This window comes from Oratosquilla oratoria, chromosome 27 (genome assembly GCF_046742065.1).
Source record: "Oratosquilla oratoria isolate Oo_2021 chromosome 27, ASM4674206v1, whole genome shotgun sequence".
NCBI classification, from domain to species: Eukaryota; Metazoa; Arthropoda; class Malacostraca; order Stomatopoda; family Squillidae; genus Oratosquilla; species Oratosquilla oratoria.
The window spans coordinates 15,589,076-15,610,476 of record NC_134803.1 but is presented as its reverse complement, the minus strand read 5'-3'; the positions used below and the strand labels follow the sequence as shown (position 1 = coordinate 15,610,476).

The following is a 21,401-nucleotide window of genomic DNA, read 5'->3' as shown; positions in this document are numbered from 1 at the left end:
GGAAGTACCGAGGCCGTCAATTGACAGACAAGATGGCGTCCCAATCCTATGCTACTGACTTCGTTCATTAGCATATTTGCTTGTAGCAAGGTATTTTTTATTTTCATTTCCGCCCACAAAATTGCATATTACGCTGATACATTTTAATTTACAAAATTAATAATTAATTTTCTATTGCTATATTGCGCCCATGGTCGAAACTGAAAAAATACCTCGGTATTTAATATGGAATGTCAGCATACGCGGATTTGGTCATACACGGTAATTTCAGGAACCTAACCACTGCGTTATTTGAGGGCTTTCTGTACTATCAAAACAATGAATAAAGCTTTAATGTGCTGTATAAAAGAGGGAAAATACACGAAAATAAAGATACATGTATTGCTGGACATTGTACATACAGTACATGTTCGTATATGTATACACTTTCGCTTAACGACCAATTCGGTTAACGATGGCCACGCTGGTCCCAATTATTGTCGTTAAACGAGGAGCGGTTGTAGCTAAGGAAATCCTATAAGAAATTCAAGACGAAGGGCAAAATTTTGACAAGGAAATTGATGAGATTCACAGGATGGACAAATACTCAAAAGAAAAACAACATAGACCTCTGAAAATCAAACTAAGAACTCAAATGATAGCTGAGGAGATACTATCGAAAGCGGTTAAAAAAGGAAACGGTGAGAAATTCAGACATAGATAAAAAAGGAAATGAGTGATGGGGAAAAAGAGAAAATCAAGGCTCTCAGAATTGAAGCCAATGAGAGAAATGAGAAAAGAATGGATTTTTTTTTTTTTTTTTTTTTTTTTTAGGGTATTGGATCTGAGACTGAAAAAATGGTACATCAGGAAAATGGAAACTTAAAAAAAGAGAAGAAAATATGAAACTAAAAGTAGCATACACAAATATCAACATTGTGATATCTAGAATTGATGAATTGAATTACTATATGGAAATAAAGAAACCTGACATTATGGGAATTGTGTAGACAAAACTGAAAGGTCCTCTATCAACAAGTATGATGGGACAAGGTTTATACAACCACTGGGTGAAAAATAGAACAGAAAAACAGGGAGGAGTGACCAAAAAGGGTTTAAATGTGACAAAGATAAATGAAGGCAAATGTAATGTGGAATTAATTATGATTAAAGTTGTAAATAAAAATATGAAAAGTAGAAAATTTGAAGTAGTATATGTGCCACCAAAAACATAGGTTTGGTCTGATAGTGATCATTCTAAATTACTGGACGACACAACAAATGTACTATATGAGTTACTGAAAGAGGGTGGTAACATAGTAATTATGGGTGACTTTAATGCAAAGGAAATAATCTGGGAAGAAATCATAGTAAAAGAGGGAGAACTTTGGAGCAACATTCTACTGGATATGACCATCGAATATACCTTAACACAATGGGTTAGAGAAAATACTAGATATAGAAACAATGATAAACCCTCAAAACTAGACTTAATATTCACTTCTGCACCTGATATTGTGAACACAATGGAGTATAAGACACCAGTTGGGAGGAGTGACCACATACTAATAGAGTTTGAACTAAAAGAACAAAATTATGTGAGAAGGAAAGAAAAAGATAGAGAGGGAAGGTTAATGTACAACAAAATGGATTTTGTCAAACTTAGAAAAAATTTCCAAAACACAAACTGGGATAAATTTTCCAAAGAGGAAACAAAGATTGAAATAAATGGAACATATTTAAAGAAAAGTACAAGGAAGGAATTGATAAACATGTTCCAAAGAAGCAAAAAGAGATTTATATAAAGTGCTGGTATAACAAAAGGTGCAGTAAGGCTAAAGAAAATATGGAAAAAAAGACAAAAAACATCCAAATGGCAAACATATAAAACTTAGGAACGAATATGTGAATATATGCAGAAAAGAAAAAAGAAACTATGAAAAAGATATTATAGATTAACCTAAACTCTTTTACAGATATGTAAATGATAAATTAAAAGACAAACACGAAATTGTAAAACTGCATGAATGAGATAAAAATATACAGGTGACATAAAAATGGCTGAAGCTATGATCAGACATTTCAGGTCTGTTTTTACAACTGAGAGCTCACAAATTTGGGAAGATGGACAATGAGAAATATCCCAAAAAATGAAAGAAATAAAGGTAACAAAGAAAGAAATAAGAGACCAAATAAAAAACCTAGATGTAGGGAAATCACATGGACTGGATGGAATTGGAAATTGGGCAAATTATACAAGATAATAGACTTCTCACTGCAAAATTGGAAAGATGCAAACATCATACAAATATATAAAGGAGGAAACAAAGAAGATCCTACAAACTTAAGACCAGTATCCCTTACAAGCACAGTAGCAAAAATATGCAAAAAGGTTATCATGAACAAATGGATCAAACACTTGGAAGAGCATAAAATACTAAACCCTAAACAATTTGGCTTTAGAAGTGAAAAATTGTGTACCACAAACTTAATGCTTTTACTCAAGATTAATAGGGATAATACAAGAAAGAGATGGCTGGGCAGATTGTGCCTTCTTGGATTTGCAGAAGGCTTTTGACAAAGTACCACATAAAAAGCTAATAAGAAAAAAAAAAATAGGAGGAATACAAGGTAAGCTACTGGAATGGATGAAAGATTTCATAAGTGGTAGAAAATTTATAGTGGTATTTAGAGTCAAAAACTCAAACTGGGAAGATGTGATAAGTGGTGTCCTGCAGGGTTCTGTATTGGCTGCTTTAATGTTTGCCATATATATAAATGATATGGATGAGGGAGTGAAGTGTTACATGAACTTCTTTGCTGATGATGCCAAATTACTCAAGAAAGTAAGCACAGAAGAAAACTGCAGATCGCTACAAAAATACCTGGACAAAATATAGGAATGGAGTCAGAGGTGTGAAGTGAATTTTAACATTAAGAAATGTAGTATAATGGAATTTGGAAAAAGCAAAAATAGAATATCGGATCAATATAAAACTGGTACCAAGGAAGTCAAAGAAGTGAACTCAGAAAGGGACCTGGGAGTGATTATCTCAAGTGACTTGACAACTGATAAACATGTCAATAAATTAGTTGGAGAGACTTTTAACTTATCAAGATCAGTGAAAGTAGCCTTTGACTACATGGATGAAGAAATGGTAAAGAAAATAGTGGTTACACTGATAAGACTTAAATTGGAGTATGCTGCAACACTATGGGCACTTGGTACAAAAAAAAAAAAAAAAAACATAAGGAAATTAGAAAGAATTCAAAGAGCAGCGCCAAAATGGCACCTACACTTTCAAATTTAACACACGAACAAAGATTGGATAAATTACATCTATCAACACTGGAACAGAGAAGAGAAAGAGGTGATTTGCTGACTATTTACAGAATTATGAAAGGGATGGAAGTTCTTGATAGAGATGACTTATTAAAATGGGACAGAAGAGAAACAAGAAGCTGAAGAAGGACAGTTACGGAAGAGATTTGAAAAAGAATAGCTTCCCACACAAAATGATTGATGTCTGGAACAAACTAAACGGGGAAACAGTGAGTGCTAAAACTATACAAGATTTTAAGAACAAACTGGATGCGGATAGATACAAAAATGGGTTACTACAAGCATAGCTCTTATCCTGTAAAATACAACTAGGTACAACTAGGTAAATACACACAGTTGTAAGTAGTCGCTGAGGAAAGAGGCGTCAACAGCAAGCTCCACACTAGTGCTTTGTTGCTATGTTGCTATTACAGGAAAAATGCCTTGTCATTTTCGAGGTAAAACAATATGTCTCTCACGTGACCGGCAAGGTATGTATCCCGTCCAGTTCTTGGAAGTATTGTTTTAGCACAAAACAGAAAGTAAAAAAGAAGAAATAAGGATTAATGAATCAACCAAAAGGGGACTGGATATATCCAGAGCTGATTCCCCATTAGGAGTTAAAAAAAAAAAAAAAAAAAAAAAAAAAAAAAAAAAAAAAAAAAAAAAAAAAAAAAAAAAAAAAAAAAAAAAAAAAAAGCAGGTATGTCAATGATGATTTATTTTTGGGATTTAGAAAAGGGAAATAATGGCTAAAACTATGGATACGGATAGAGATATTAGGATTAGCAGAGCAATAAGGATTGAGAAATTAACAACTTAGCAGAAGAATTTATTGATTTAAAATAAGACCATAAAGCTTTAAACTAAAGGTATACAAATTTGCACAGCTAACGAGGTGATATTAAGACAATTAAATGAGCTAAAAAGTGAATTGTGTGCGATTAAAAGAGAAAATGAAAAAAAGGAAAATGAGGTTAGAAATACAAAGAACTGAAGAAAGAGGTTAAAGAACAATTACAAGCAGTAACCGAAAAGATGGAAGAATCAATCAAAGAGACCGTTCTGAACAAAATAAAACATCAGTGGAAACAGGAACATGAAAATCAAAAACTCTCATTCAAAGAAATAGTACAGCAGCAGGTAGAAGAGAATGCAGAGGAAACAGTGTTCAAGGTGATCAAAGAAAAGGAAAATTGGGTGAGAGACAAAGTGGACAAAAAGAAATGCATTGTGGTTTACAATACCAATGAAAAACACAATGTACACAAATACCAAAGATAAAAAGAGAAAGAAATTGCGAAGGAGACATTAAAAGCGGTTCAAGACGAGGAACAGAATTTGGAAAAGGAAATCAATGACGTGCATAGGATGGGTCAAAAGAAAAAAAACTACAGACCAATGAAACTCAAACTAAGAACTCAAATGATAGCAGAATATTATCAAAAGTGGCAAAACTAGCAAACAGTGAAAAATATAAAAAAAAGTGTGGATAAAAAAGTAAATGAATGAAAAGGAAAAAGAGAAAGGGCACTGACAAGTGAAGACAAGAAAAAAAAAAGTGAAAAGAATGGAGACTGATTTTTTTGTTTGTTTTTTTTTGTTTTTTTTTGAGACTGAGAAAATGATACATGAGAAAAATGGAAACATAGAGGGGAAAAAAAAGAAGAAAAAAAAAAAAAAAAAAAAAAAAAAAAAAAGTGGCATATACAAACATGGACAGTATGATTTCTGGAATAAATACATTAAATGACTATTTATCAATAGAGAAACCAGACATAATAGGAATTGTGGAGACAAAACTAAAAGGTCCTATACAATCAAGTATGGTGGGACAAGGTTTATACAACCTCTGGTTGAAAAATAGAATGGATAAACAGGGGGGAGGAATCATGCTATTGACTAGAAAGGACCTAAATGTAATAAAGGCAACAGAAGGTAAGGATGTGGAACTGATCACAATTAAAGTAAAAAATAGCAGTATGAAAAGTAGAAAGTTCACAGTTGTATATGTGCCCCCAAAAACTAAGATTTGGACTAACAGTGAACACTCAAAATTACTAGAAGACACAAAGAATGAATTAACTGAGACACTGAAATATGGAGAAAACATATTAATTATGGGTGACTTTAATGCAAAGGAAATAAATTGGGAAGAATTGACAATGGGAGGTGGAGAGGAACACTGGGGCAACGTCCTACTGGATATGACCATTGATTACACATTGATTCAATGGGTCAAAGAAAACACTAGATATAGACAAAACAAAGAACCATTGAGACTAGACTTGATACTCACCTCTGAGCCTGAAATTGTGGAAGAAATAAATTATAAGACACCAACTGGAGAGAGTGACCACATACTAATAGAGATCAAGCTTAAGGAACAAAATGTTGTGAAAAGGAACGAGAGTAGTAGAGCATGTGTAAGGATTAGAAATGGAGAGAGTGAGTGGTTCGAGGTAAAGATGGGACTTCACCAGGGATGTGATGTCGCCCTGGGTATTCAACTTATACAAGATGGATGGGGTGGTACGAGAGGTAAATGCAAGGGGGTGGGTCAGGGATTGGAGATGGTTAAAGAAAATGGAGAAAAGTGGGAGGTGAGCCAGCTGTTGTTTGTGGATGACACTGCACTTGCAGCAGGATCAGAGGAGGGATTGAGGAAGTTGGTGACAGAGTTTGGGAGAGTGTGTGAAAGACGAAAGTTGAAGATAAATGTGGGTAAAAGTAAGGTGATGAGATATACAAGGAGTGAAAGTGGCAGCAGACTGGAAATGAGCATCAAGGGAGTGCAACTGGAGGAAGTGGATAGTTTTAGATACTTGGGTGCGAATATGGCAGGAAAGGGTGGAGTGAAGGTGGAGGTAGAATGTAGATTGAGAGAAGCAAGTAAATGCCTTTGTGGATTAAAAGTGTGATGAGAAATAGAAATTTGGGAATGGAGGCTAAGAGGAGATTGTATGAAGGAGTGATTGTGCCAACAACACTGTATGGGGCAGAAACATGGAACATAAGAGAGGAAGAGAGAAGGAGTTTGAATGTCTTTGAGATGAAATGTTTAAGACGTATGATGGGGATTACTAGGCTGGATAGAGTGAGAAATGAGGAGATGAGGAGGAGAACGGGTGGTAAGGGAGCTGGGAGATAGGGTTGATGAAAGAATATTAGGATGGTTTGGACACATGGAAAGAATGAGTGAAGAAAGACTAGTAAAAGAGGTATGGAAGGCAGATGTGGTGGGAGTGAACATGAAGGGGTGACCTAGGATAAGATGGATGGATGGGGTAAAAGGGGCTTTGGGGAAGAGGGGAATGTCTGTTGAGGAAGGACGAGAGAGGACAGAAGACAGGGGTGAATGGAGAATGGTTGTATATGGATGATGTTGTGATGCATGAGGTGGAATGGATGGGGGGTGAGGTAGTATGTGCGAGAAAAATATGACGCAGCCCGAAGGGATTTCTGTCTTCTCCTTTTCTGCATGAGGAGACAGAGAGGGGAGGGTCGCTGATTTAATGAAGTAATCTTGCTGTGGATGTGCTGTGTTTTGCAACACTGCCTCTGACCCAGGGCAGTGGACAAGATGCAGGAATGACCCGTCATCCAGGAGGTGCCAAGATAAGAGGGAGGGTAGAGGGGAGTGGAGTGTATTAGGGATGGAATGGGTGGGAATGGTTTTTATGTCTTTTTCTTTTTGGCTACCTCCCTTGTAAGAGGGAAAAAGCCTTTGGTATATGGATGTATTCTTTCTTCATTTTTTGTTCTACAGAGATGAAAGGAACCCTTAGGGTTGGATCTAGCTTGACTGGCAACCTTAATTTCATTATTATTTTTTGCTGTACGTGTATTCTTTTTAACCAGCTTTGCCATTTTGTTATATCTTGATCTAAGGTGTGTTTCCCAGTTTTTTATTTTTACTTAAAGTCCTCTTTTTATTCCGATCTCATGTTTCAATCTGTCCATCATCCATTTGGGAGTATTACTATTCTTCTGTTTTGACTTCAGGGGGATAAATGTATTTTGTGCATCAATAATTAAATCAGATTACTATACATTTCATCCAAATCGCTAACATGGCTGTTGAACCCCGCCCCCAAGTGACCTGACCCAAGGTATGCATATTACCCTCTGTGACCCAACCCCTGGTCATGACCTGGCCCCTAATAATATCCAAAACGTCTGTATGACATTTCATATTCAATTTCAAATAGGTTTTTACATTGTCAAAGTTTGCTCTCCTAAAGTCTGGTACTTGGACGTTATTCATACTTTTTAGTTCTTCCCAAATAATATTAAATATTATTTCTTGATGTTCCTAAAGCTTAGACTATCTCCCACTTTTATGTTATTCATTAGGTGCTCATTATTAGTTAAAAGTCCAGAGTATTTTCTTCCCTCGTAGGATCGGTAATAATTTGTTTTAGGAAATTATCCTGCACCACGTCTAAGAATTTTTTCGCTTCCTGATCTACTAAAATTTCACAGTCAATGTTTCTATAATTAAAATCTCCCATGATCATGTTTTTGTACTGGGACGCTCTGTGAATTTCATGAATAAGGGAATCAGTCTGCTCAATGCTGAGGTTAGGAGGTCTGTACAAGACGCCAATAATAACTTTCTTATTCTTGTCTATAATCTCTACCCAAATGGATTCCGTACAGTTCTCTTCCTTAATCGAATTGTTGATAATACAGTTTACTGTATTTTTAAAGAAAAATGCTACACCTCCCCCACTCTTGCCAACCCTATCCTTGTGAAAAAACTTATATCCTTCTATTTCAATTTCAGGAAGGAAATGTTTATCAGCCATGTTGATCCAGGACTCGGTAATAGCTATAATATCAATGTTCTCTATGCATGCTTTATTTTGCAGCAAATCAATTTTGTTAATTATGTTTCTGCTATTTGTATGGTAAACTTTAAGTTTATCTTCCCTCCACCTGCTTTGGTGATTCTTTTCACAGTACCTCTCCGAGTTGCTTCTATTGCCTAAACTATATTCCAATACTTCCCCTCCCCCCTACTCCCATGAATTCTACCTGAAAAAACACTGTCTCAAGTGATTCAGCAAGGAGCCGAAATCCTCTGGGTGACCAGTGCACCCCATCCCTTGTATACAGATGGTTCTTACCATTAAAGTGATCCCAGTTGACAAATGCCCATCCATTGGCCTTACAATGTTTTACCAGCCTGCAATTCATTGCAATAGCCCTGGAATGCCACATGCCTCCAACTCTACGCCTCGGAGGGATTCCACAAACAACAGGAACAACTCCCTTATTCCTAATCTTGTCTAGTGCATCCTTGAACCACACAAACAATTCTTTACTCCCCAACTTACCTATATCATTGTCCCCAGCACTTAAGCAAATGACAGGGTCTCTACCTTCCCCTACTGAACACCCTTCAATCCTATCTCTAACATCACCTATCACTGCACAGGGGAAACACACCTATGTCCTTTGTTTCCTATCTTTATCACAGAAAGCCCTGTCTAAGTATTTCTCTTGACTGTCTCCTACAACCAAAATCTTTCCTGTGGGCAGGGATCCAGCGTCTGCCCTTCCCTTTTTATCTTGAATTTCCTTTATTTCTTCTTCCTGTAGACCTGCTAGAACTTGAAACGAGTTCCTGCAATCAAGTGGAGCTGGTGAGGACTTTTTCCTAACTTTCCATGCCTTATTTGTCACCATTTTCCATCCAGGCTCCAAACTTGGTTTGTCTTCTGTATTTTGGGCCTTCAAGCGGAGAACTTGATTCTCTTCTTTAAGGCACTTTACAGCATCCTCCAAGGCTTCAATTCTACTAATTAGAGATTGTACCTCACTGGCGCTGAACACTCTGTCACAACCACTTGCCTATCACTATTTGAAGCAGCTACTTAGTTGACCTGACCTGAGTGACAACTACTGCTCAACGAGTTATTCTAAATGGTAAAACTTCTAGATGGAAAAATGTTACAAGTGGAGTTCCTCAGGGTTCCATTCTTGGTTCACTTCTATTCAGTATATATAAATGATATAGACCACGGACTGAAATCTATTGTCTCCAAATTTGCTGATGATACAAAACTGTGTGGAATGGTAAATGATTACTTAAACCAATTAGATATTCAAGAAGGTTTAGATAAATTATAGCATTGGTCTGAAAAAAGGCTAATGAAATTTAACACAAGTAAATGCAAGGTTATGCATACAGTGGTCAACAGAGAACTGTTTACGTTTCATCAACGGCCACGTGTCAAAATTGTTTGAGAACCAAATTTTTATTCGAAAACAGAGGTATTTCCAGCTCGAATTTTTTGTTTGAAAACCAATTTGTTCGAGTTCAGAGACATTCGAGAACCAAGGTTTGACTGAGAAAGTCATGACATTGGTGCGTAGGATGTAAACTGAGGATCCCAGTTGGGAGTCCCTTGGTGTAAATTAACAAGCCAAGTGTAATATTATTTGCAAGGAAAGGAAAACACTGTTACTTCTGTTTAATTCACCCCATGAAGAAACATTACTTACTTCCTACAGAAAGATATGGTAAAGGACATTCTTCAGAAGACAGTGATGAGAAGAGTTGAAAGTGAAGGAAGAAATACAAAAACATAGAAGGGAACAGTAAAAAGAAGTAAACTATAGTTATTACAGTGGTAATGGAGGTGATGATGGAGTAACAGTGGTGTGCAGCTAGGGGCATAATGAGTGGAAAAAAAAAAAAGCTTTCGAAGAGATGGGAAGAGTGCATCAAACTACAAGACTTAGTAAAAGATACGGCTACAAGTGTATGGGTACATCAATCTACAATGCTGTTCCCTAGACTGTCTGGCCAAGCAGTCCTCTCTCCTTGAGGAATGCCATGTCTGGAACAGGGTTTTCCCACAAATCCTTTATATAGTGTATACTGTGATGTTGGCATGCATGATTGTGTACAATGCAGTCTTTCATAATGTGTTGTATAGTATGAGATGAAGTGTTGCATCCTGAACAGTAATCTGCAATGCAGTCATCCAGCCTCTTCTGGTAGCTTAGAAGGGCTGGATGGCAGTTGCACTGCAGTCTGGCCAAGTGGACTCTGTCCTTTTGTTGTAAAGAGCATTCAGAGAGATGGATATCAGGGGGTCTGGCATGTAGCAATGCATTATCTTTCAGTTTGTTGATGGAGCAGTGAGCAATATGATTATGCATATGCTTCTGGAGGCTGATGTCTGGTGTTTGTGGCAGAAAAGAAAAGTCTTTTTGTGTGATATAGGTATTTGGGTGTTGTTTTGAAGCTTCTTGGCATGTGTGGGTTCTGCTATGTAGTGTAATGGGTGTGCTGTGTTAGTGGAGGCTGTGGCACATGTTTATGCACCTCTCATGTCAAGGTGACCTTTGACTTTGAGGACTTTTGTTTCATTTGGAAATGGTCTGTAGGTGTTGCATTCATGTGACCTGTAATTGTCTTTAGAGCTTTGTTTTGTATAGTCTGTAGGGTGTTGTGGTGTGTTTTAGTGAGATTAGGGGCCCAGGCAGGGCTCGCACAATTCATCACTGAGCATATACATTGTTTGTATACTGTAGTAATAGTTCCTTTGTTTTGTCCAAAGGTTGTTCCTGCAATGTGTTAACTCAAGGTGTGCATTTTGTTGTAAAGTTTGTAATGTGCTGTTTGAATGTCATGGATGAATTGTATATTACACTAATAATTTTAGGTGTACATGTGTGTGGTATGAGAGTGTTGTTGATAGAGAGGCATGGTACATATTTATGTTTCATTGTTCAATATATGAGAAGTGTGGCAATAGACTTGGTTGGGGCTACAACCACTCCTTGTTTAACGACGACACTTGGGACCAGCGTGCCGTCGTTAACCGAATTGGTCTTTAAGCGAAAGTGTATACATATACGTACATGTACTGCATGTACAATGTCCAGCAATACATGTATCTTTATTTTCGTGTATTTTCCCTCTTTTATACAGTACATTAAAGCTTTATTTAATGTTTATTTACAGTGGTTAGGTTCCTGAAATTACCGTATATGACCAAATCCGTGTATGCTGACATTCCATATTGAATACTGGGGTATTTTTTCAGTTTCGACCATGGGCGCAATATAGCAATAGAATATTAATGATTAATTTTGTAAATTAAAATGTATCAACGTAATATGCAATTTTGTGGGCGGAAATGAAAGTAAAAAATACCATGCTACAAGAAAATATGCTAATGAATGAAGTCAGTAGCATAGAATTGGGACGCCATCTTGTCGTCTGCCAACATCTCTCACGACGACGACAACGAGGACGAGCCGGATGACATTTAATTTGCAGGTAATGATTTATCAAACACAGGTCAGGTTAGTTTAGTTTAGGTTAGATGAATTTATCATCCTTTTATTTCTTTGACATCGGCATGTATCATAACAAACATGGTGTACCATTCGTCCGACATGACTTCGTTACTTACGAAATTTGTTTTAGCACCTTTTTTTTTATTTCCGCTCACAAAATTGCATATTACTTTGATACATTATAATTTACAAAACTAATAATTAATTTTCTATTGCTAGATTGCGCCCATGGTTGAAACTAAAAATTTACCACTACCGGTATATACTGTACCCCAGGTAGTTTTTGCAGCTTGCAGGATGGTAATGTAGACCTAAGCTTCAGAACACTTTACCTCACAGCTAATATCCACCGTACAAGTTCAATTATAACATCATACAAATTTGCCTCAGCCAACTTAATTATCGTACACGACGTCGTAACTTCGGGAGATTTATGTTAAACGAATATTGGTCTGTCATAAAGCCCGTCGTAACTCCGCGTCGTCGCTAACTGAGTAGGTCGTTAAATGAGGAGTGGTTGTATTTTGAGTCTATCTATAGTGAACCAGGTGTTCAATGTGTATGGCTGTAGTATTTCTGCAGTTTTGTCTTCATTAGAGTGTGTACATATAATTGTTATTTTGTCTGCTTAAGAAGAGATTTGTATTTCTGAGGCGTCAGGTGTGGGTATATCATGCACGTATAGATTAAAGAGTGTAGGGGATAGAATTGAACCCTGTGATATTCCCCATACTGATTGCTGGGTATCATGCTGTGAAGGCATTAGTCAAGGGTGGTTCTTATGAATTACTAGTTGATGATTATTAGAATTTCTTTCTGTTGTCCAAAGTCATTGCTTGCAATGGATTAGGTATATTTTCTTGATTTTTGCTGTCAGGTCTTTGATTTGTGGCCTGAAAGTCACGTACATCAAATGTGAGGCTTAATCTTCAAATAAAAGGATTTGGCAATTTAATCTTATTATAAGGTTTTTTTTTCATGGTTTTCTGGTCTAAATAATGTCACTGTTGATTTCTGAGGTGAAGCTTCCATTCTGTTATTTTTGAGCCATTGCTTTAGTTTGTTCAAGCAGGATTGGATGTTTTTTGCTGCAATTTTGTATTCACTGTGTTGGGTTATTATTGTCAAGTTATCTGCATGTAAGAGAATCTTGCTGTTTAGTTCTGGTTCTGAACCCTTAAACTTCACTAAGTGGAGAACCCACAACCCTACAGCAGGCAGCAACAGTCCTTGGGATCTCCCATGGATCTCTGGGAAGAAACCTTGAATTGTCATCAGTGTTGTATGTCTGGGACTGTTTCTATGTCATGAGCTGAAATAGGTAGGAGGGGGGCAGTCATTTCATGTCAGCTCTGTGTGAAAATGTATATGAAATATACCATGATATTGGAGCATACATCAAGGGGCATGTTGCTTCACTCACATGTCATCATCAGTTCCCTACAGTCACCCCTAAGCAAGCTCTCATGCAGTAACCCTTCCCACTCCAAACAATTCTTGACTGGTACAATCAACTTACTTTAACCATGAGTTCTGTGGGCATCTCCTTCATCTCCTCCATCAAGGGTTGTCTCTTATTGAGACAACCCTATGAATGGGATCAATATCAAGGAAGTGTACCACATGTTCACATGGCTGGAGATGACATTCACAAATTATGCTGGTAACAGGCTTAGACTGAGTTTCACAGTACAGTTTCTGGTTTGATACAAAGTCATTCCAGTGATACCCCATGATTCCCCAAAAGCACTTGGTACAAAAAGACACTGAGACACCTCTTCAAGTCAGCATTCATTGTCCATGTTTCCTTGTGGATTAAAGGCCATCTCTGTCCCCTGTGCACTAGTTAGGTCAGAAGCAGTGAAGCATGGCACAGCACCTCCATAGCTTGGTTCAACAGCCAAAGCTGGTTTAGTCCCATTGCTTCATTACATAGTCACCCATCCTGCATCCACTCAAGAATTTACAGAATAGACAAGAAGAAACTCATTCAGGCAGCATCAATTTTTCATCCATTCTCAACCACACTCCTCTTACATTTACATTGTACCCAAAACCCCCTTCACCCCATCTATCCATTCCATTCTTGATCTTCCCCTCAAGTTCACTCTATCCACCTCTGCCAATCTTTCTTCACTTGTTCTTTCCATATGCCCAAGCCATCCCAGTACTTTTTTATTAACCTCATCTGCCACTTCTCATTTTCTCCCCCAACTCTACCTCACTTATTTTATCCATCTTTGTAACCTCCACCAAACAACACTTCATATAAAAATTTTAGGCTCCACCTTTCTGCCTCCTTTGAAATCCAGTTCTCTGCCCCATACAGTGTAGTAGTTACTATCACCCTTTGGTACAGCCTTATCTTTGCTTTCATTCCCACATATCTATTTTTCACAACTTTTCATTCCCCACACACTTTTACTTGCTTCCCTTACTCTATGATTTACTTCCATCCTCACTCTCCCATTTCATGCTACACATCATCCTAAAGTTCTTTTCTTTGTTCTACTCTCTTCCCTTTAAACTCACCTCTAGACCAATGCTGCCCACACCACCCATATTACTTGTTACTTGTGCCTCCCATCACCTTAATTTTGTCCACATTTACTTTCAGTTTTCTGATCTCACCCTTTCAAATTCTGCCACCAGCTGCCTCAGTCTTTCCTGACTCTACTGTAAGCACATTGTCATCCACAGACAACAACTAGCTTACTTCCCACTTCCTTCCACACTCACCAGCTCCAGATTCCTGGCTACCCAATTCACATACACATTGAACAACCATGGTGACATTACACAACCCTGGTGCAGCCTCACATTCACCTCCACGCCCTCATTCTCTCCATTCCTTAGTCTACCCCTCTACTATTCTCATAAAATCTTTTGACTGCCCTCAACACTGTCCCTATCCCATACATACAGCACAGCCTTTGTCAACTCTGCCATGTGCCTTCTCCAAACATGTAAAAGGCCAAAAGACATTCATACTCTTTCCCCCAAAAAAACTTACATAACTGCCTTACCACAGAAATTTAATTTACACTCCCTCTTCCTTTCTCAAACTTCTCCCCAATTACTCTCCCCTAATCACCTAAATTAACACCCTCCCATACACCTTACCAGCTACACCTGGTGGCATCAGAGGAAAATTATTGGAATGGATGAAAGACTTCCTGATTGGGAGGAAAATGAGTTGTAATTAGAGAAAAATTCTCCAACTGGGAAGAAGTAAAAAGCGGTGTCCTGCAAGGATCAGTACTGGCCCCGATCATGTTCGCTGTATACATTAATGACATGAGTGAAGGTGTGGAGTGCTATATAATTTTTTTTGCAGATGATGCAAAATTACTTAAGAAGGTATAAACGGAAGAGAACTGCAACTCATTGCAACAAGATCTGGACACAATATGGAATTGGACTCAAAAGTGGGAAGTAAAATTCAATATTAAGAAATGCAGTATAATGGAATTTGGAAAGAGTAGAAACAGAATATCAAAAGATTACAGAATTGGGGAAGAAAAAAAAAACTATGAAAAAGATCTTGGAGTGATGATTGGAAAGGACATGAAACCAGATAAGCATATAAATAAGATGTTCGGAGAAACCTATAACTTATTGAGAGCAATCAAAGTGGCATTTACTTATATGGACGAAGAAATGATAAGGAAAATACTAACTGCACTAATAAGACCAAAACTTGAGTACGCAGCATCACTTTGGACACCCAGTACTAAAAAGAATATTAAGGGACTAGAAAGATTACAAAGAGTGACAACCAAACTAGCACCGACACTCGCCGAACTAACATATGAGCAAAGACTATCCAAATTGAACCTACCAAATCTGGAACAAAGAAGAGAAAGAGGAGATTTGCTATCTACAGAATAATGAAAGGAATGGAAGTTTTAGACAGGAACGACCTATTAGTATGGGAAAACGGTAAAACAAGAGGATACGGAAAAAAATTGAAAAAGGTTATAGAAAAAACTTGAAAAAGGATAGTTATAGAAAAAACTTGAAAAGGAACAGTTTCCCACACAGAGCGATAAATACATGGAACAAATTAGACAACAAAACAGTATGTGCTAACACTATACAAGATTTTAAGATAAAACTTGATGCGGAGAGATACAAAGACGGGTCACCACGAGCATAGCTCCCCTCCCGTATATTATAACTAGGTACAACTAGGTAAATACAACCATACAGCAAGGAGCACAAGTGACTTCAAGATGTAGATCTTAGTCCTCTTTTATAAATATTGATAAAGCCATATATCCTGGTTGTGTGTGTCCATAAAACTATGGGCAGTTGTGATGGAGAGAGATCTTGGGCCAAGACCAGAGAGTGAGTGTCAGCCCCTCATGGCTGCACCTTCTTATGGAGATGAAGGGGTTCACAGGTTTTAAAAATGGGTAGCTTTGCTGTCCATCTCACAGGAGTGCCACATGCCCCTATCCCACAACATAATACTTTATAGCAATATCTAGTCTAAGTATACAAATATCTGTGCTAACACTGTACAGTTGCAGGCACCAGAATTATGTTTAACAATATAGTTACATATATCTGATATGAATGAGTTTGTTTACAAGGATGGCAATAGAGTAATCCAAAAAGCATACCTGGTCAGTTTTAGAAGGCAATTGATTAGAAATCAGCTTTTTGGTGCGTCGAATCAGGAACTGCTTCCACACACTGACCAAATCCTTCCTTTTCTTGTATGATTCAGCTAATTCCCGTTTAGTTGCTTGCTGCTTCTGACCTCGTTCAATTGGTCTAAAAGGACAATACAAGGTAGTATACTAAGAATGATTTATGTCCTTATGTGCATATAAATGTACAAGTATTTAAGCATTTGTTTATTGTGTAATATTTATGCTTACACAGTGATATAGATAATTTGCATTATCAAATAAATCCACTCCATAGTGTCTTGGTTCTCCCTTTCCATAAAAATACACTCTAATCATGACAAACATATATAACAGTACATTCTTTACATTCTATCCTAATAAGTGTAACTATATATTCAGTAAATTATCTAATCAAAAACATGTGCAACATCTAATGTTATCCTTTGAGTCTACAACAATGAAAGTTACACAAACCTTGCAATTTTTCTTGAAAACTCCTTTTCACTTCCAAGGCATCCAGGATTAGCCCAGTCTAATATAGACCATAATTCCTTCAGATTATTCTGTTAAAACACACATCATTCAGGTTAATGTGCTACTACTGTGTTTCCCATGTGTGTCATAGAAGGGGATTAAGTGGGGTGGAGAAATGGGACTAGGGATCCTGCTCTTTCTATGTTTATCCTGTGAGAAGTCAGGGCATATGAAAGTCTGAGAAGAGAAATCAACCAGAATCCTAAAAATTGGATCATTAAATGAGCTTAGTTGTGGTACAAATGAGAGTAAAAGGGAAGAGATTGTCAATTTATTCTGAAGATGGAAAATGGCTGTGTTAGTGTTAAGTGGAACTACGTTGAAAGGGATGGGTGATTTTGAGTTTGGGAGTGTGGTGGGGAGTGTTGGGAGTGATGAGGGGGCAAGGCAGGGAAGGAGTGGATCTGCTGGTAAGTGATGAGATAGGGAAGAGAATAGTGGAATGGAAGGAAATGCTTTCAAAGTTAATGTGAATGAAGGTAAAACTAGGATGGGGGTGTGGGTTTTTGTGAGTTCAATTGAACCTGGTAGTGAGAAAAGATATGAGGAAAGGGAGGCCTTTTGGACAGATTTAATGATTGTTCAGATCTTTGGGAGGAATCTCAACACAGTGTTGGGGATTTCAGTGCTAGGGTATTGGATGAGTCAAGAGATGGAGTAGTAGGGAGGTTTGGGATGCCAGGTAAGGATCTTGGTGGAGAGATGATTTTGGAGATGTGTTTTGAAAGGGAATTGATGATAGCAAATGCAGTGTGAACATAGCCAAACAGAAATATACATAGGAAAGGGTGGTTGATTGGGCATTAATGGATTATGTAGTGATATCTGTAGGAAGGATAGGAAGTATTCCGGGCATTCATGTTTTCAGTGGAGAGAGTAAGATTGTCAGTTCATATTTTGGTAGAAGGGAAATTGAGAGTAGAGGAAAAGTAGGGGAAGAGGAAACAGGTGGGAGGTGGAGGTGCTGTGTTAAATTGAATAGGAAGGAAAAGGAAAAAGAATAACAGGAGAAGCATAGAAGTATGGGAGATGGTGAGAGATAAAGGGGAATTAAAAGTAGAAAAAGAAAGAAGGATAGTGAATAGTATAGAAAGAAGGAAAGTGAATAGTAGGATGAAGATGCAAAAGCAATAGTAGAAAAGAAAAGGCCAGTGTATGAGGATTGGTTGCAGGGTAACATATGAGAGGTACAAGAGGAGATGCCCAATACAAAAAAGAATATAAAGAAGAATGAGAGAATCCAGAGAGCAACTACAAGGATGGCCCAAGAACTCTCAAAATATTCATATGAAGAAAGACTGATAAAATTGGAGTTGCTGACTCTGGAACAGAGGAAAGAGGTGAATTGTTGACCATCTATAGAATTATGAAGGGCATGGAAGTTCTTGACATAGAAGACTTGCTAAATTGGGATAGGAGAAGCACAAGAGGACATGTAAAGAAGCTTAAAAAGGACAATTATAGAGGAGACCTGAAAAAAAAAGCTTTCCCCACAGAGTGGTAAATGTATGGAACACAATGGATAAAAATACAGTGTGTACAAAAACAATACAAGAATTTAAGAGCAAACTGGATATGAAGAGAAATAAAGACGGGACACCAAAAGCTTTGCTCCCCTTTCCTGTAAGATAGAACTAGGTAAACTAGGTAAATACATTCCCACAACTCTTAATACTCTGCTACTTCAATGACAGCTGTTGACATGCATTCAAAGAATAACAGATGCACTACCTCATCCCGCACATCCAAACCAGCAAAACTAAGGACAAAACACCCAGTAAATAACAATGATCTTTCACTGCCTCAGGACACCTTCTTGCCCCTCTTAAAGGATTTCAACATAAAATCTACCCCAGTCTCAGAAGTGTTATCTACATTCAAACACACTCACACAGTGCTTATGAGCACAAAGATGCTGTTCCCTTGTGAATACACAAAGATATACGAGTTTTCCAAGCACAAGACACTGATGTACTCTGTATGCCAGAAACTTGCTATGTCAATAGCATTTCCCTGCTTTCAGTCATCAACTCTACATCAAAGAAAGGTCATACTTGCATTTTAAATCCAATGACACTAACGCATCCCTCCATCTCACAGTTGATAGAAACATTTGCAATTTTGAAGTATATCCTTTATGCATTTTATTCATGGATGACCCTTTTTCCAACTTAACAAGTTTGTGCCACATATTCCAATGTGCAAACAGCACAGAAACCCACTGATGCATCACATTTGAACCCAATTGATTTCTCTGATGCACAAGAAGACTTGCTTCTACTTTGCAACAAGTTCAGACATACCATTGCCACTCAAGGTGAATCCCTTGGAGTCACTAATCTTCTTCAGCATCATATACCCCTTCGTGAGAACTCTAAATTATGTTACATTCCCACATCCAGATTACCACACAGCAAATGAATGATTGTGGATAACCTTATCCAAGACATGAGTACGCAAGTCATTAGTGAACCATCCATCAACAATTGGAACTTCCCCCTCTTTGTGGTCCCTAAACATGATGATTCTTTCTGCCCTGTAGTAGACTTCAGAGAGCTAAATAAGCTAATCAAACCAGATAGACACTCAATTCCTCTCTTACAAGATATCCTCCACTCCATCAGTGAAAACAATGTAGTATTCACCACCTTAGACCTTATTTCAGGGTATTTCCAGATCCCCCTTGCCCCAGAGTCTAGGCCTCTGATAGCCTTCAGCACACCCACAGGTCACTATCACTTCAAACAATTCACCATGGGTCTCATATCAGCCCCTTCAGTGTTTACACGACTCATGCACACAGTACTTGCAGGTCTCCTAGGTCATTCAGTGTTTATGTACCTCAATGACATGACCATCACTTCCAAATCCATTAGTGAATATCTACACACTGTCTTCTCACAACTAGAACAAGCAGGTCTCAAACTGAAGCTTAAGAAGTGTTCTTCAGAAAGAAATATGCTTCTTAGGGCATGCCCTTAATTCACAAGGAATTTCAACCTCGCAGGACAAGGTCAAGGCATAGATTTTCCATGCCCTACTTCTGTAGAACAAATATGTTCCATGCTTTTATTCTTTATGTGGTTTCCTGTATTCTTGGTGAGTTCACAATTTTTTTTTCCCACTGCTGCAACTAAATTTATCCTTTTTTTTTTTTTTTTATAGAAATTACTGATTATTTATATGTATTTTGAGTTTGGAACATAAATAAATACTTTGTTGTTGTTAGTGTCATTATCTGTAAGAATGTTTTCTTTCCATGATTTTAATTGCTTTGTGTTTTAATTTTATAATCAAACCCAAAAGATATGCTAGCTCCTTGAAGAGATGGACTGCATTCTTAAATCTTTCCAGGAACTAGCATATCCTTTGGGTTTCCCTATAAAATTAAAACACAAAGCAATTAAAATCATGGAAAGAAAACATTCCTACAAATAATGACATTAACTACAACAAACTATTTATTTTGTTCCAAACTCAAAAAAAAAAAAAAAAAAAAAAAAAAAAAAAAAAAAAAAAAAAAAAAAAAAAAAAAAAAAAAAAAAAAAAAAAAAAAAATTGTGAACTCAACAAAAATACAAAAGACCAATTAGAAAATAAAAGCATAATATATAAGATTTCTTGCACAGACTGCAAGAAAGCACACATAGGTGAAACAGGACATGGCCTAGAGAAGAGACTTGATGAGCATAAGAGGGACATGAGATACCATAGAACATTCAGTGTGCTTGTGGTCCACAATGAAGGAGATAACCATCTACCAAACTGAAATTAAGCCCATGTCTTACACAGAAAACTGGGGAAAAGGAGAAGAAAAGCTCTGAAGGTGGCATACATTGCCACCAAAAATGACACCAATTCCCGAGGGGGGTTTATGTCCTGGGCCCAAACGTCTGCACAGTTGGTAGTTGGTGAATGTGGGGTTAAGTGACCTAGACACAACAGGAGGAGCAGTTCCCAAATAAAAGAACATATGAACATAAGAATGAAGGAAACTGCAAGAGACCATAAGGCCTACACTAGGTAGCTCCATATCCATCACCACCTGTCATTCCCATTCATAAAGTTGTCTAACCATTTCTTAAAACAACTGATAGTTTCAGCGCTCACTACATGGTTATTAAGTCTATTCCATTTGTTGACCACCCTATTAGTAAACCGATTCTTGCCTATTTCCTTCTTAAATCTAAATTTGTCCAATTTAAATCCATTACTGTGAGTCCTGCCCTGTTGTTTTAATATGATGACCTTGTTTGCATCACCTTTGTTAAAAAAGTTATTAATGTGTTTGCTGTCTTCTTACAGTTTCTCCACTGAAGAAGACCTAGGAGGCTGAAACATCTGGTCTGAATAAAACTCTATACTCTAGCCTTAACATTTCATTTGCCACATCTCCATGATGTATACATACATACATATACCAAAGGCTTTTTCCCCCTTACAAGGGACGTAGCCAAAATACACTCTACTCCCCTCCACCCTCTACCCTCCCTCTTATCTTGGCACCTCCTGGATGATGGGTCATCCCTGCATCTTGTCCACTGCCCTGGGTCAGAAGCAGTGACTCAAGACAGCACATCCATAGCAAGGCCGCTTCATTAAAT

The 21,401-nt window shown here is 37.5% G+C and overlaps 1 protein-coding gene across 4 annotated transcripts in view; it reads right to left on the bottom strand.

Moving 5' to 3' along the window:
• LOC143039912 (uncharacterized) overlaps positions 1-21,401 on the bottom strand; it is a 290,898-nt gene that overhangs the window by 136,669 nt on the left and 132,828 nt on the right. For all 4 annotated transcript variants that reach the window (XM_076210271.1, XM_076210272.1, XM_076210270.1 and 1 more), the window contains 2 exons: positions 16,738-16,826; positions 16,252-16,405 (listed from right to left, as the gene is read on the bottom strand). In XM_076210271.1, coding sequence (XP_076066386.1) covers positions 16,252-16,405; positions 16,738-16,826 — 243 coding nt within the window. The remainder of the gene's footprint in view (positions 1-16,251; positions 16,406-16,737; positions 16,827-21,401) is intronic.